This window comes from Arctopsyche grandis, chromosome 1 (assembly GCF_051622035.1).
Source record: "Arctopsyche grandis isolate Sample6627 chromosome 1, ASM5162203v2, whole genome shotgun sequence".
Classification (NCBI taxonomy): domain Eukaryota; kingdom Metazoa; phylum Arthropoda; class Insecta; order Trichoptera; family Hydropsychidae; genus Arctopsyche; species Arctopsyche grandis.
Window position 1 is genome coordinate 33,981,937 of NC_135355.1, and position 15,777 is coordinate 33,997,713.

At 35.2% G+C, this 15,777-nt stretch overlaps 2 protein-coding genes across 2 annotated transcripts; one reads left to right on the top strand and one right to left on the bottom strand.

The window, feature by feature from the left end:
- Positions 1-341: 341 nt before the first annotated feature.
- LOC143917637 (facilitated trehalose transporter Tret1-like) lies at positions 342-3,962 on the top strand. The gene is made up of 4 exons (XM_077439220.1): positions 342-398; positions 1,306-1,489; positions 1,565-1,752; positions 2,907-3,962. Exons 1-4 carry the CDS (start codon positions 342-344, stop codon positions 3,960-3,962), a joined length of 1,485 nt encoding a protein of 494 aa, XP_077295346.1.
- Positions 3,963-9,272: 5,310 nt separating this feature from the next.
- MED20 (Mediator complex subunit 20) lies at positions 9,273-10,353 on the bottom strand. Its single transcript, XM_077434004.1, has 4 exons — positions 10,237-10,353; positions 9,949-10,091; positions 9,624-9,883; positions 9,273-9,552 (listed from the first exon to the last, which is right to left on the bottom strand). Exons 1-4 carry the CDS (start codon positions 10,248-10,250, stop codon positions 9,343-9,345), a joined length of 627 nt encoding a protein of 208 aa, XP_077290130.1. The 5' UTR covers positions 10,251-10,353; the 3' UTR covers positions 9,273-9,342.
- Positions 10,354-15,777: the final 5,424 nt, after the last annotated feature.

A 15,777-nucleotide genomic window follows, 5' to 3' on the forward strand; every position in this document is an offset into this window, starting at 1 on the left:
ATCCCAGGTGAGACTTTAACTTATTTTCTTTCTAAAAAATTAAGTTTAAACGACTTTCAAGTGCTACCATTATCTCATCGCGTCGTATATTCGTTGATAACTTTTTCTTTTGGAGTAATCCTTTCAAAGCAAACAAAATCATATTTTTCAATAAACTTTAGTCCTCGACTATATTCCATCCTGTCAGAAAAACACTCGTGCAAACAAATCGCCGATAATACAACGAAGAAAAGTGCCGAATGGGGCAAACAAATCAGAAACACAAATAACGAAAGCAGACGTCTGTAATCAAAGTTTTAGCTCTCCGGTCGCACACTCACACTCACATACTTGGTGTGGGTATGGAGCATCACTTTATTGGAAATATTCAATTCGCGAGGATCATAATAAAGTTGGTGGTTATCTGGTGACGGGAAAAAGCGCGATAAATTCTCCAGGACAGTGTGGGTGGGATGAGTAGGAGGGTGAGCTGTCAACGAGGAAAACTGCAACTTTTTATTTCGGCTCTGGTATCGTGGATTTCAACGCGGGATGAATCAATTCCGTTTCCGGTCTCGGAAAATATTTCACAAGCCGGAACAGAAAAGTTTCTGCACGAGACGAATCCGGCTAGAGATCAGAATTGAATACAGTTTTCTGAAATGGAAAAAAAAGTGTTCATAGATAATGATAGAGCCATAGAATTTGAATAATAGCCATGTATAACAATATGAATTTTCCAATATAGATTGTTCTGATACATATTCAAAACTATCCTCACTCAATTACATATATACATATATTGCAGATTAAGTGTTGCAATCGTATTATATATATAAAATTTGTAACCAATTAAAATAGCCAAACAGACAAATTAAAATTGGTGCCCCGACGTAACCACCCCGACATTACCACGAGGCGTCACAACCGCTGGAGACAAAACCATAGAGACAAAACAGTGGCGTGCGCTGAAATTCTCTCTCTTTTTGTCGTACAGCCTTACTTAATGTGCACGAGCAGGATACAAGAGGAACAGGCTGTTCCTCTTGTATCCCGCTCGTGCACATTAAGTAAGGCTGTACGACAAAAAGAGAGAGAATTTCAACGCACGCCACTGACAAAAAGGCTCCATCAAAATGCGCTTGGCGACAAAACCGCGCCAAAATATATGAAAAAATTAAAATATCAATGTTGGGGCAGTTATGTCGGGGCGATTTTGACAGTATACCATAAAAATTGAGGCCTGCTTTTATCCTTGTCTCAATTGATCAATAAGCATCTGATTGAATTTGATCTAATATTTATTTCGAATGCTTTCTTGAATAGGTGGTAGCTGCCCTTGCAGTGTCTTTGGCTCCATTTGCCGCTGGTCTTGGAAAAGGTTACAGCTCTCCAGCGATAGCTTCTCTTCAACAACTTAGACCCAGAAGACCGTTCAACGGCAGTGCTACCCACGATATATCTGTTTCTGATCAACAAGCTTCTTGGGTCGCCAGTCTTTCCTTGCTTGGTAAATATAATATAACCAAAATAACATTTCATGTTCGACCCCAATTCATACTTACCTTAAATTTGTAAATTATAGGAGCACTATTCGGTGGAGTGATGGGAGGTGTTGCGATGAGACATGGACGTCGCAAGGTGCTGCTGGTGATGTCACTTCCGTTTAGTTTGTCGTGGATTTTGACAGTTTTTGCTACTTCTGTTGAGATGATGTTTTTCACATCTTTCATGGGCGGATTTTGCTGTTCGATTGTTTCTATGGTGTCGCAGGTATTTTTATAGACTGATGTACATAAATACATTTTCAATTCCGTATTATACATATACATATGTATACATATAACATGTTATGTATGCATGTCTAATGTTCAATAGTTACTGCATGCCTGATAGCATTTCATTAGATGATAAAATAGTACAAGTAGTAAATAATTATTTATATTTAGGTCAAATAATAGACATGTCCGGTAGTAAAGAAGAAAAAATAAAGAGACGTATGAAATTAATAGTGCATTTGGACGGATGAATGCGGTTTTTAAATCAAAACTTTGCCTGACGAAAAAGATCTTCGATCAATATGTTTTGCAAGTGATGACGTGAAGATGTGAAACTTGGACATCGAACGTCAAGTTGCTATACAAATTCCAATGCACTCGAAGAAGTATGGAACTTTGCATGCTTGCCATAACGAGGAAAGACAGGAAACGGAATACGTGGGTGAGAAGTATGACTAGAGTATTGGATATAGTAGATATAGTAGAAAAAATAAGTGTTGAATGCAAAAGGGTAAAAGGAAGAGCGCAAGGAAGATGGGTAGACAAAATTAGGAAAATGTGAAGGGTGAGATGGAGAGTTGCGCAAAACAGAGACAAGTGGATGCATGTTGGAAAATCCTTCATCCAGCAGTGGATGCTGAATGGCTGTAGGTGATGATGATGATGATTATACATATGTAAAATATCAGGTCCAATTGTATTATCGTTTAAGCCCAATGTAAGAACATTATTTTCACCATAGATTTAACATGATTTACCATATGTTTTCCAAACTATAGGTTTATAATGTCTTGTCGAGCTTGTCTTGATCTACATATAGTGACAGCCTTGACTTAGCTAAAATAAAATCAAAAATATTGAGGGCAAACTTTAATTTTACTTTCATTTATGAAATAATAAACAATCAATATTTTCGACTGGATCAACTTCAAGATCGTACTTAATATTCAGGAACAAAATATGTATGTATATATAAATGGAAATGATATTCCGCTTAAATTTCACGGAGGGAATTTCTTACATTTTAATTATGTAGAAGATCCAGTGTTTTTTATATAAATTATATTTAGCTTCTGACACCTACAGCTCGTCTTTTTATTAAAATATTGTCCTCTAACTGTCTTCTGATCATTTTTTTTTATTTTTCAGGTTTATGTGAGCGAAATATCCCTTCCTGATATTAGGGGTTGCTTGAACGCAGTTCTGAAAATCGTCGGTCATCTCGGCGTGCTGATTTCATCCACGGTTGGAGCATATTTGGATTGGCAACAGCTGGCCATGTTTATATCCATAGCACCCATTATGCTGTTCTGCACGATGATTTACATACCGGAAACACCCAGCTACTTAGTTCTGTGTGGCAAAGACGAGGAGGCTTACAAATCCCTGACGTGGTTGCGTGGACCTGGTTCGGACATCATGCAAGAATTGGCCACTATAAGGGCTCACGTCATAGCCACGAAGAGCTTCAAAAACAGAAACATACAAGTGGCCGGTAGTAACACTATGAATGCTTTGCTCACAGCTCGGATTGGAGGCCCAGTGCTCATAACTTGCGGTCTTATGCTATTTCAGAGGTTCTCCGGAGCGCATGCTTTCAACTTTTACGCTGTGCCTATTTTCAGAAAGACGTTTGGAGGTATGAACCCACATGGGGGAGCTATAGCCGTGAGTTTCGTACAACTCTTGGCTTCTTGCCTATCCGGTCTTTTGATAGATACTGTAGGTCGTCTGCCTCTGCTGATAGCCAGCTCTGTATTCATGTCGATGGCTCTAGCTGGGTTTGGTAGTTATGCTTACTACGAGGAGGTGCACAGGAACCAGCGGTTGCAGAATGTGGTCTTGGCTCAAAACGCAGGTCAGAATGATTGGATTCCTCTGCTCTGCGTTCTAGTCTTCACAGTAGCCTTCTCCCTGGGTATGAGTCCGATATCGTGGCTGCTGATAGGAGAGTTGTTTCCTTTGGAGTTTCGAGCCACGGGCAGTGCTCTGGCAACAGCTTTCAGTTACCTATGTGCTTTCATTGGAGTTAAAACCTTCGTCGACTTCCAGCAAATGTTCGGATTGCACGGTGCTTTTTGGTTATATGCCGTCATATCAATCGGAGGTCTCTGTTTTGTCGTATGTTGCGTCCCAGAAACCAAAGGCAGAGATTTGGATGAAATGGATCCAAAGTCTGTGCAAAATTTTACGATAAAAAGATAGAAAAGAGTGTAAATTGAAACACACTTTTCAGTTGTAAAAAATTAAAACGAAAATAAATATCTATTTTAATTTTTAATATTTGCATAAACGTACACATAATACGAAAACTATCTACCATCGACTAATAAATTATCAATTATATTATACGTATCGTTTGATACAAAAAAATGAAGTAAATTTTAACTTCGATATATCAGTTTTACCTTTTTCGAAAGCGATTAACTTTTCATATCTTTTATTCATATCGAAAAACATTACCATTGTTATAATATATGTAACATAATAGATATATTATATATTATTATGAAGTATGTGCGTATGTTCATACATACATACATAAAAATCAATTTAATGAGTCGAACAGTGAAAATAATCGTAATACAATACTATTAATAGATATATCTTATGAAATAGGAATTCCAAAGGTGAAAAGGTTATATAATACATACATATTGTAAATACATATGTATATGTAAATACATATGTATATGTAAATGTAAGCTAAAATTTATGAACACTCGTTCGCTGTACAAATAGTTTACATAAAAGAAACCTACTTAAATAACCATTTTTTAAACTGCGAACGCAAAATTCAATAATTTGTTCAAATTGCGACAATAATTTTGTAGTAGGTATCGTAATACACTAAAAAGAGCTTGGGACTAATTTAGGTCTAGAGAAAAAATTATAAGAAAATTATTCCGGAAAACGATCATTCGAGTTGATTGATTGATCCTATATATATATAAACATATTACATATATACACATATGTTTAGTTTACGGTTGAATAAAACTTATAGCATGTATGAAATGAAAATGAAAAATAGTTTGAGCCTTTATCAAAAACTATATTATATATTTACTGACAAAATACCATTCCGCAAACAACGATTCTTAATACATAATATACATATATCAATTATTGTATTTATACATGCATAATAACAATAATCTACCTACTGTGGGTATGTAATTACAACTTTTTTTAACATAATATTGAAATATGCATTTGTTTTTTTATTCAAGATAAAATTTTTCAAATTTTAATAATTGAATTACAAAAAAACAGTTTACAATTGGCGGACAAGCCTCGACAATAAAATGTGGCATTAATATTCTAAATATCTAAACACCATTTTTGTCAATACGAAAACTACATTTTGAACATTATATTTATTAGTAAATGAAAATAATATAGTAGATAAAATAAAAATATTTCACAATATGACCAACAAACAACTGAACTCAAAACTATTTTTTTTTATAAACAATTGAAAATATATGCATATTGTTTTAAATACACTTCCAAATAATATATTTCAAAAAAATTGAAATTAAATACTTAAAATAAATATTTACATATGTATTTAACAATAAAGTGTTATAATAAAGTTCACATATTTTTTTTGAATAATAGTGAGATTCTTCAAATTGAATTCAACGAGTTCTGTGTACTCTTTCATTAAAAAAAGAAATTGCATCATTTGTATTGTTTGTTTGATAAAAAATTTAAGGTGGATTAATTTTAGTGAAGATTAAAATGTGGTAGATTAACTCTAATTAACTTTGAAATTTTTTCCGCATATAACCTATAATAATTTGTTTACTTATAAACTATAACTTTTGAAATTAATAGATGCCACATATTTTTACTGACTTTAAATTGTATAATTTAAAAAAATTGACATAAAAGAGTATCTTTCTTTTTACTATAATATGTGTTAAAATGTTTCAAATTTTACAATATATGTATACTATAATATTTATTAGTTTTAATGTTAAAATTTCTCGAATTTTATTAGTTAAATGAATACCTTGACAATAACTTAAAAAATGCTTTAAGAAATAGTTTACAATATAATATACAAAAGTGTGTACGTACATACATCCAAAGGACTTGTCCTAATTTATGAATGTTGATCTTATAAAATATTTTGTCAAAATATAATAACATAATAGAACATTTATGTATATTTGTAAGCAACAATTGATTTTTTACCCACAAAGTTAGCTGTGATAGACATATAGAAAAATCCTTTTATACACTGTATTTCATGGTACATAAGTATATTTGTTAAATTAAATACCTTTGTATGTAAGTAGTTTACGCTCATGTTCTAAATGTAAGTCTACATAAAATCTAGTTAGCTTAAATATAAGTAAAAAGGGTTGTGAAAACATCTCTCATGTGCATAAGCTTTAGTATCCAACAATTCCACGTGACAATAATGTGAAAGTTAGTGAAAAATTCAAAATCGACATGTTAAACCTGACAAATATAAATGAATTCATATTTATGTATGTGCATAAATCGAATTTATATGAATATGCACAATATAATTAAAATTGCATAATCTAAACACCAATTTACAGTAAAATTTAACATGCTTCCTTTTGATATTTTTCAATTGAGTCTATTCACACTTTTTTTCAAAATATTAGTGTAAATTTATGTATCCTTTTGAATTTTTCTACTACTTTCACTTAAATAAAACCAGGTAATTAATTATAGACACGTTTCCATTAGAGCAGTTAATATTAGATAATAATGAAGCAGCTTTCGGTGTTTTTTTGTGGAAAACGCATTAGTGATGTCTTATGCTAGTTGTAAAAATTCAGATTCCCAGTAAATTAGTCAATTAATTTTATAACAAATTAAATTATAATAAATTGTATATATGTATGGGTCACAAAGAGTGAGTAAATTATATTTAAATATTTATAGTCAGCTTTTCAACAATTAACATACGTATGTATATTCCATACATACATATAATATTTTCATTTTGGTTTTTCATAAAAAAACAGAGTAAAAATCCATTTAGAAAGTCGACAATTTCACGACATTCGATGATATTTATTTACCCGATTGCCTTTCAACTTCATATAATTACAAAAAGACATTTTCATTCAACTGACAATTCAATTGATCATACACTTACATATTATCGTGAAAAATACAAGACGATACATACTTATATGAATACTTACGAACATACAGTGGCGTCCAACATTAAATTAACGTAAATTTCATTAATTTCCCCAAACTAATACATTAATTTTTTGTAACACAAAAAAAATCGTAATTAAAACAATATCATGACATATTATCTATTGAATACAAATTATTAATTAAAATCTATAAATTTTCATTTATTAACACCAACATTTTGTGCTTAACATGTACATTTATTATTAATTAGCTGAAAATTAGTACACAAACTACTTATAACTAAAGTTTTAGAAATTGAAAATATATTACATATATATGTACATACATATATACAATAATTATCCGTCTGCCATAAATAAATTGAGACTTTTAAATACACCAATATATGTATGTATCAAAATTTTCTTTCAAACACCAAATAATATTTCAAAATTTACAAATATATAAAGAGAGATGGTCGAACCATCAAAAAAAAAAAATTAAATACAAAATCATAATACATGTATTAAATAAACAAATTAATGGAATTTTTAAGATCATTAGCATCGCTCAAGTGTCCTATAAATTTTAATACCAAAGTTTTGAAGGAAATTTGCAGAAATCAAGTCGTCAAGAAATAATAACATCAAATTATTGAAATCACAATCAAAAATAATATAACGTAAATTGAAAAAAAATCTGCGTAATGTAATAAATATTGTCCGGAATTCGGAAGAGCATTGATTTATCTACGATTATACACTCTACATTGGATTTTTTTAGTTATTAAATACATACATAATATACCGAGAACTTATGTTACCATATGCTCAAATAGATCTAGTAAATTTAATTAAAATTCGGTTTGAGAAAAAAGTTCATATTAGTAATGTATGAAAACCGCACAAATCGGAATTGACAGTAGAAAAGTGCGTGCCGATTAATAAATTATGATTACATTTTACTTTTATATGTAAAATTAATAATGCGAAAAGTATATCTAACTAAATTTGGCTAATAAAGTTAAAATTAAACATTAGCTCTATCTCAATGAGTTTTAATTTATTTACTGACCAAATCTTAAGTACATACATATTAGATTAAAACGTTTCAACTCAACAAATTATCTAAATTTGATCGGAATCTTATCCAAAATTTCTTCAACGAAATTGTTTCATATTAAATAAATAATAAAATAGTAGATTTAGTGTATCTAAAGCTTTAAAATGATCCATTGTAAATTTACCGTACATGTAAGAATCATCGATTAGTGGCCTGGCAATTTACATAGATTAATTATCAAAAAGACATAAATATTAAGATTTAATAACAAAAGAAATATGATTTTCAAATATTAATAAAACTGCTCGCTTGTTTATGTAATGTTTTTTTTTAATTTGTTACAAAATTTACTTTTTTCAGTTTAATAACGTAGTCATCCAAATAATAGCATTATAAACATATACATATATTAAAAAAGATATCCTTTCTTTTGAAAATATAAATTATACACCACCACATACAATAAAACAAAATGCTCAGCTAATATCACTATAAACAAAGATGGCCGTCATTTTTTAATCGATATTTCGGTCCATACTATCATCCTAACTTGTCATAATTCCTATTAAAGATAAATTATTAAAAAAATTATTCTTCCAAATAATTATTTTTCCATTTATACTAGATTTTTTAGCTATTTTAATCCCAAAACTAGACATACTATGTAGTATGCTTGATTCACAGCGTTTATCATACATATATTGATTGAAATATTTACTAAGCATAAAAGTAGTATTTTTTATACGTAATATCTTCATACTTCTTAAATATCACAAAAAAATCAGCTAAAATCTGAATGAATGTAATTGACAATCAACAATGAGATACATTTGAAACTATATGCATTACCTTCTGCTATATATATATATATATTTTTTCTTTTCCGTGCAAGAATTTCATAGCTTATAGATTTTTTGTTATTGCTAATTATGTACAAACCCTGTAAATGATTATATTCTAGTTTAATAGCACATGCATCGCTATTATTATGATATAAACCTTTGTTTTTTGTATTAGGATAACGGAAACATTATTTCGTACGAAATACTATATACATTCATATATAAAACTTATACCAATGTTACCCATTCCATAGATGGAAGTGTTAATCAGTGTCAATAACTTATGCAATTATTTACTTTGTTAGATTTCCTCGACTCAAATTATTTCACAGTATGAAAATGCTTCTATATGTTTTAGTTGTCATTTTTACTATTTTAAGAAAAATGTGTTTAAGTCTGCGTTGAAAATTAAAAAAAATAAAACATTAGAGAAAATATTTGTATTATTTATTTATTTAAATTATATTATATATATGTATCTTATTTCAAAACATCACATTTTCAACTGACACGAGGTACACACAACATTCATGATCGCACTTTCAATTGGGTCGTAAGCTCATGGCTTTTCTGTAAGAGCTAAAATTTTCTAAATATTGATGAATAGTATCCATCGGCTGGTATATTTCATTTAATCTGTTGATTATGTATTGCGGCGGTTGTTGCAAGACTAAGGTTCCTAAAAACCCCTGCATAAACTCACGTATAAGATCCCAAACAGCACCGGGTATTACGCAAGGTCTGTATTCTACCTGAAAGCATTATAACATACACTTATAATAGATCAGCATTGATATATTTAAAATTTTAAAACAAGCCATACTTCTACTAAGACGCCTTTGAACGTTTGATTCATCGTTACAGATCCTAGTTTTATACAAAAATCTCCTAGTTCAAATCTAGGCCCTTTGGATTCCATTTTAGTCTGCTTTTTTGATGTGTAATGATTTGACAATTTCAACATCAACAAATCGAACAAACCATCGGCTACAACGTGGATGGTTTTATTTCCACTTTCTAAAATAGAAAACACCGACGCCGGCTGTTCTGAATTGTGCAAAATGTGTACTGTCTTTTGGGGACCTAGAAAAATATTTAATAAGAAAAATATTTCTTCATGATGCCAGCATAAATTAAAGAAAATATACCCATTTGAGGAAGCGACAAATAAGTTTCACAATCCACAAGGAACTGTCCACTTTGAACGGCTCCGAGGGCGGCAATACGCTTGGTGAGGAAATCTATCACTTGAAGACCAGTCTTATTATCAGACATAGGATATTGCTGCAAACTAAGGAAAGGATTTTCAATACAAAATAAAAAGCTTGTAAAAACAAATTGGAGGTTAAAAATATTAACTAATATATATTAACACACTTTACTTCAATAAATGAAAAGTGCTATTTAAAGAGCTATTCAAACACGATTGTACTTACATAGTTACGCCCATTTTAAAAATGTTTGAAAACTAAAACTGAGAACTGTCAACCGGCACAAACAACGACTCGCATTATATTTGGTCCAAACAGATAGAAATGTCACAACAGCTTAAAGGTCTGTTCATACTTAACAGCACTGCACGGCTTCAGCACTGCACGACTCCGTTTCAAATATGTCATTTTATTACATTTCTATTCATATCTACCTACACGTCGCGGTCACGTCACGTTTACAGCAATTTGGCCGAGTGCAAGGCAAAATCGGCTTACTTATACATTAGAGGCCATGACGATACGGCACAATATTGCTTACGTCGTATTGTCGAGTACTTGCAATATGAATGCATACACGTGCATTCATAGCTACGCGTCAGAATACAAGTCAGCAAAAATGTTTCGACGTTTATCGAACGAAAAATTATGTATAATTGCGCTGTTGTTGGAAGAAGAAGCTCAAGAAGGCAATAAAAAAGCACGGAGGCGTTTTGATGTGCATCCCATGTTAAAAAATAGAAAAACCGAAGGAGAGTTTTGGACACTGTATAAGGAGCTTGTGGATGATGGACAAAATTTTTTTTAATATTTCCGTAAAAAATTTAATTTTTTTTTAAATATTTGCGCCAAAACCATGTCGAAAGATTGAACAGCTGTCAACTGTCACTATCGATAATTGGTCCAAAACAGCAAAGCGGCAGACTCATGGCACGTAATTCGCGTGTATATTTCCACGATGGCCAAAAAAACGGATACGATACGTTGACGGATGTTGCTGTAAGGTATGAAACGGAAATGTCGGGTACTGCTGTAAGCCTACCGTGGCGTAAACGTGACGGTTGGTATGAATATACCCATACAAAAGAATACTTTTCGTACGGCCGGATACCTGCTGAAGTCGGTACGTGCTGACTAGGTATGAACAGACCTTAAAACATTAATTGATGCTGTCACAATAATAAATTTATGTAAAAGCCTAACTGAAAAAAATATATTCGAATGAGACTTACAATAATAGCTGATCTATAACAATATACTAAATGTCACTACACAAATTCTGAAATGTATGAGTAATATAGTAGGCCCGGGTTTCAATAGATTATTATCAGTTAAAATCGGAAAAATGTTATACATATACTACCTATACCAGTGGCGTAGCCAGGATTTTGTCAAGGGGGGGGGTTTTGACAGGAAAAAAGGCAAGATAATTTATATTTAATTAATATAAAATCACAAGATATAAAAATAAAGTAAATACGTAATAAACATATGGTATTGTTACGTACGCCGCGGATTAAGCGAATAGAATCCCAGAGACTGTGTGACCGTTCAAGGATATCTGTTAACGGATTAACTAAGTGCATACGGTATAAGTGGTTTCAAGGATTAGCGACAGGCTAAGTGCAAGTAAGCTAAACAATGATTGCACTTCTCATACCGTGGGAATACATATCCGAATACGTGACTATACAGTAGGTAAACAGATTAGACATCCTGAGAGATCTACCCCTTATAAGGCGGTACGTAGGCGATATCATGTCATTCTGGACTGAGCACTGCCAGTGCGTGTATCTCCTTAATCATCAATAAATGCTGTGAAACGACTAAGGCCTTTTACTTGGATCCTCCACCCACCCCTACGCAACAGTATGAACAAAATTCAAATAAAATAAAAATAATGAATACTTTAAAAAAGTACGAAATTCACAGATCCACTCTTCGCGTATTTATCTAATATTTTTTCTGCACTAAAATTTATATCCCTATGAATACTATATATAAAAACGGACTGTCGCTAAATATATATATATATATATATATATATTTGTATATTTGTATGTGACGGACGATCAACCATCAACCAGTATGGGGAACAATTTTTTTTTTCATATTTTTCGTTTTTTTTTATATTTTTCATATTTTTCATTTTTTTCATATTTTTCATTTTTTTTCAGTTTTTTCATTTTTTTCAGTTTTTTTCAGCTTTTTCATATTTTTCATTTTATTCATATTTTCCATTTTTTTCATATTTTTCATTTACTTTTCAATGTATTTCAAATATTTTGCTATGATCTCCCATTGAGAGACATCAACTGAAATCGTTAGTCAGCGATAGAACATCTTTTATTTTATAATATTCTTTAAAGCGGATCGATGCATATTCAAGGAAATCAAATTCAATGTTAAAATTAAATTAAAATTAAATCAAGGGGATGGAACGAATGAGACGACTGGCTGGTTGATGCACGTGTGTTTATTATGGCAACCGAAGAGGAAATGGTATAGCAACTTTTGAACGTGACCGAGTTGGTCCCAACTCGCAGGATGGTAACCGAAATTCGACCATGTCGTAGAGCCACTACAATGTCATTAAGATTTTAATGTAAGGCGATATTTGTATACGAAATAATTCTGTTCACAAAATTCACTCTCGATACACAATTGTAGCATTTTCCCTACTCAATAAGATGGGTGATTCCGTGTATGTCGTAAAAAAAAATAAACGCGTTTAAGATAAGAAATGGGTAATAGAATTGTTTCGTATAGCTGCAGGGGGGGGGGGGGTGGATGAACAGTGACTTCGATGTGGTCGTCGTCTCTCTCGTCGGCCAGCTCGTCCTGGAACGGTGCGGGGTGGGGTAATTAGAAAATTCACGGTTTAGTTTAACCTGTTTATTAACAGTTGAATGATGCCAATTCGGGGAGTATGCTGCCCCTTTATGGCGGAGGCTGTGGATGATCTCGCCGTGTTCAGTACGGGTCGAACACGGAGCCAGCCTCCTCGACTGGCTGTTACGAGCTGGCCGTAGTCAGTAAGGGTCGACTACGAGAGAAGCCAAACTTCTCGGAGAGCTTCTATAATGCCAGTGATGAGAGCTCGCCGTGATCAGTACGGGTCGATCACGGGGCCAGCCTCCTCAGCTGGCTGTTACGAGGAGCTACATCTGGCGGTCCTCGCCGGGATTACCGGACGAACAGACCTACGGAATGGAGGCTAAATAGCTACTGTCAGAAATGGTTCGGTGATTACTGGTCACAAATTACTCGTCACAAAGTCACTAAAATCTCTATAACGGAACATCCGGCAGCCGAAAAGTCCATCATACTAACGATAACTATCATAGTAATGTGGGAATCTCGTCACCAACATTTACTGCGACGCAGATTACATTCCCAAAACCAGTCGAAGCACACCTGCAGCCATTAAACTAAACTCAAGCGGAACGGTGCCAAAACCTTCTAGAAAGCTACCACTCGAGCGGAAACAAACCAGTCGAAGCACACCTGCAGCCATTAAACTACATCGAGCGGAACGGTGCCAATCGTTCCAGAAAAGTCTACCCCATCGACAAAAACACATTCCTCGCATACGCATCAACAACAGCCAGCAACCAGAAACACTATAAAAGGAGGTACAACCCAAACAACGCCAGTTAATTCACAGGACCGCGCCCAGCGCCCGCAGTGCTCGGACGTGTCCCGCCGCGCTGTCGTTGTCGTTACCCGCGCTACAAACAGCTGTGCCATTAACAGCTGCGTCGCCGAAACCGCGATGTAACTACCGCTCGACTCTCCGAACGCGTCCCTCTGGGAATGAGAAGCTGTCCTAGCAACAGCCAAATAAACAAAAGTGATAGTGACAGTGACAAGTGACAAGTGACAGTGACACAACAAACAAACAAACCCACCCACAAGATGGCCAGTGCGCGGCGCGATGGACGTGGTGGCAGTGACACTAGCGCTAAAACGCATAAATTCACGGAACACGACTTTAAAAAACTCGTGAAGGCTTACCAAGAAATGAGGGAAGAAAACTCTTCCCTCAAAAAGTTAATCGCGACTCACGCAGCCCAACGAGCAGCTGACCAAGCAGCCCACTCCGCCCAACTGGGAAACCTCGCGTCAAACATGTCGCAGGCCCAGTCGACGACGACAACGACCACAAAGACAAAGGACATGGCTACATCCCCCCAGACGTCACCCCGCAAAAACGGTAAGCGTAGAATGACGAGCCCACCCAACACCACACACACACAATTACAGTCGCCCCCACACATCAGCAACAGATACGCGGCACTCGCGGAATCCGACTTCGACTCCGATTCCGACTCCGTGCAGTCTAACAAAATGGAGGTTACTTCCGCTGCCAAGTCCCCACCCGCATCAGCAGCCGCACCTGAACCCGCACAACCACCCACACCTACACAATCACCCACACCTACCCAAACACCTGCACCTACACAAACACCTGCACCACAACCGGAGGAATACTCCTTCCCTGTTGGCATCATCCGAAATCGGAAACATATCCAGAAGCGTCCAATTCACAACACACCCACCCAACAAGCGGCCTTCAGCACACCGTCGGCAAACACGCCCCAAACCCCTCTCACAGCTCAAATTCGTACACCCCCCCCAGACCACAAGCCCCGCTCACCCATCCAGAAACACCGTTTCGGATGTGCTTCCCAAACCTAAAGTTGCTCCAATCTTTCTAAGGTTGCCATCGGACTACAAGGTAGTTCAAAGGAAACTCGACGGACGTAACCACAAATTCACAGCCGTCTACTCTGAAAACAGAGTCAAAATCACACCATGCACCATCGATGATTACCGCCAAATCACCAAAGTGCTCCAAGATGAACAATTCCAATTCTATGCCCACCCTCTAACGGAAGACAAACCGCTCAAACTGGTCATTAGAGGCATTAGCCCCAACTATTCCGAGTCAGAAGTCCTCGCCGAGTTGGCCAATCTTGGCTACAAAGCCAGTAAAGCCACCGTCATGAAATCACGACGTGACAAGCGCGACATGCCCATGTTCACTGTCGAGACCACACGCAACGAAGAGGGGAAGAAGTTGTTCAACCTCTTCAGCATCTTCGGCCAACTGGTTCGCATCGAATCACTTCGCCGTGGTGATACTGTACCGCAGTGCCACCGCTGCCAAGGCTTTGGTCACGGCTCCTACAACTGCCATGTCGCCCCCCTGTGCATCAAATGTGCAGGACCCCATTTGACCACTGACTGTGTGTCAACAACCTCCACTCCAACTTGTACCAGCTGCAGAGGCCCTCACGTTTCCAGCTACAGAGGCTGCCCTTCAAATCCCAACAACAAAAGCAGGAAGAACTCCCGCCAACCCCGAAACCCCAACCCCTCCCACCTCCAACCAACGAAGACCAACGTACCGCAATATAGACACGAAAACTCAAATTTCCCTCCCCTAACCCAACATCAACACTAGCTGGAACCCAAACCAAGACCTTTCAAATCGGATGAGCAAAATCGAACAGTCCATTGACTCGATAAATGCCATCCTGCTCATGCTCACCCACCAACATAAAAAATGACTTGCTACCTCAAGATCGTTTACTGGAACGCCTGCAGCATACTCAGCAAGCGTGTCGAATTTGAGCAATTCTTGCTCCAACACTCCATTGATATCGCACTAGTAAACGAAACTTGGCTCAAACCTGGCAATCGACTAAACTTCCCAAACTACACCACATACAGAAACGACAGAATAGGCAAAGCCGCCGG

Excerpts from the sequence above, each read along its gene's own strand:
- MED20 (XM_077434004.1), bottom strand. Across the intron at positions 9,884-9,948 it reads TTTGTCGCTTCCTCAAATGG|GTCCCCAAAAGACAGTACAC; the intron begins GTATATTTTCTT and ends ATATTTTTCTAG. Across the intron at positions 9,553-9,623 it reads TCAAAGGCGTCTTAGTAGAA|GTAGAATACAGACCTTGCGT; the intron begins GTATGGCTTGTT and ends TAATGCTTTCAG.
- LOC143917637 (XM_077439220.1), top strand. The coding sequence starts at position 342 with ATGGAGCATCACTTTATTGGAAATATTCAATTCGCGAGGATCATAATA. Across the intron at positions 399-1,305 it reads GGATCATAATAAAGTTGGTG|GTGGTAGCTGCCCTTGCAGT; the intron begins GTTATCTGGTGA and ends TTTCTTGAATAG. Across the intron at positions 1,753-2,906 it reads TTGTTTCTATGGTGTCGCAG|GTTTATGTGAGCGAAATATC; the intron begins GTATTTTTATAG and ends TTTATTTTTCAG.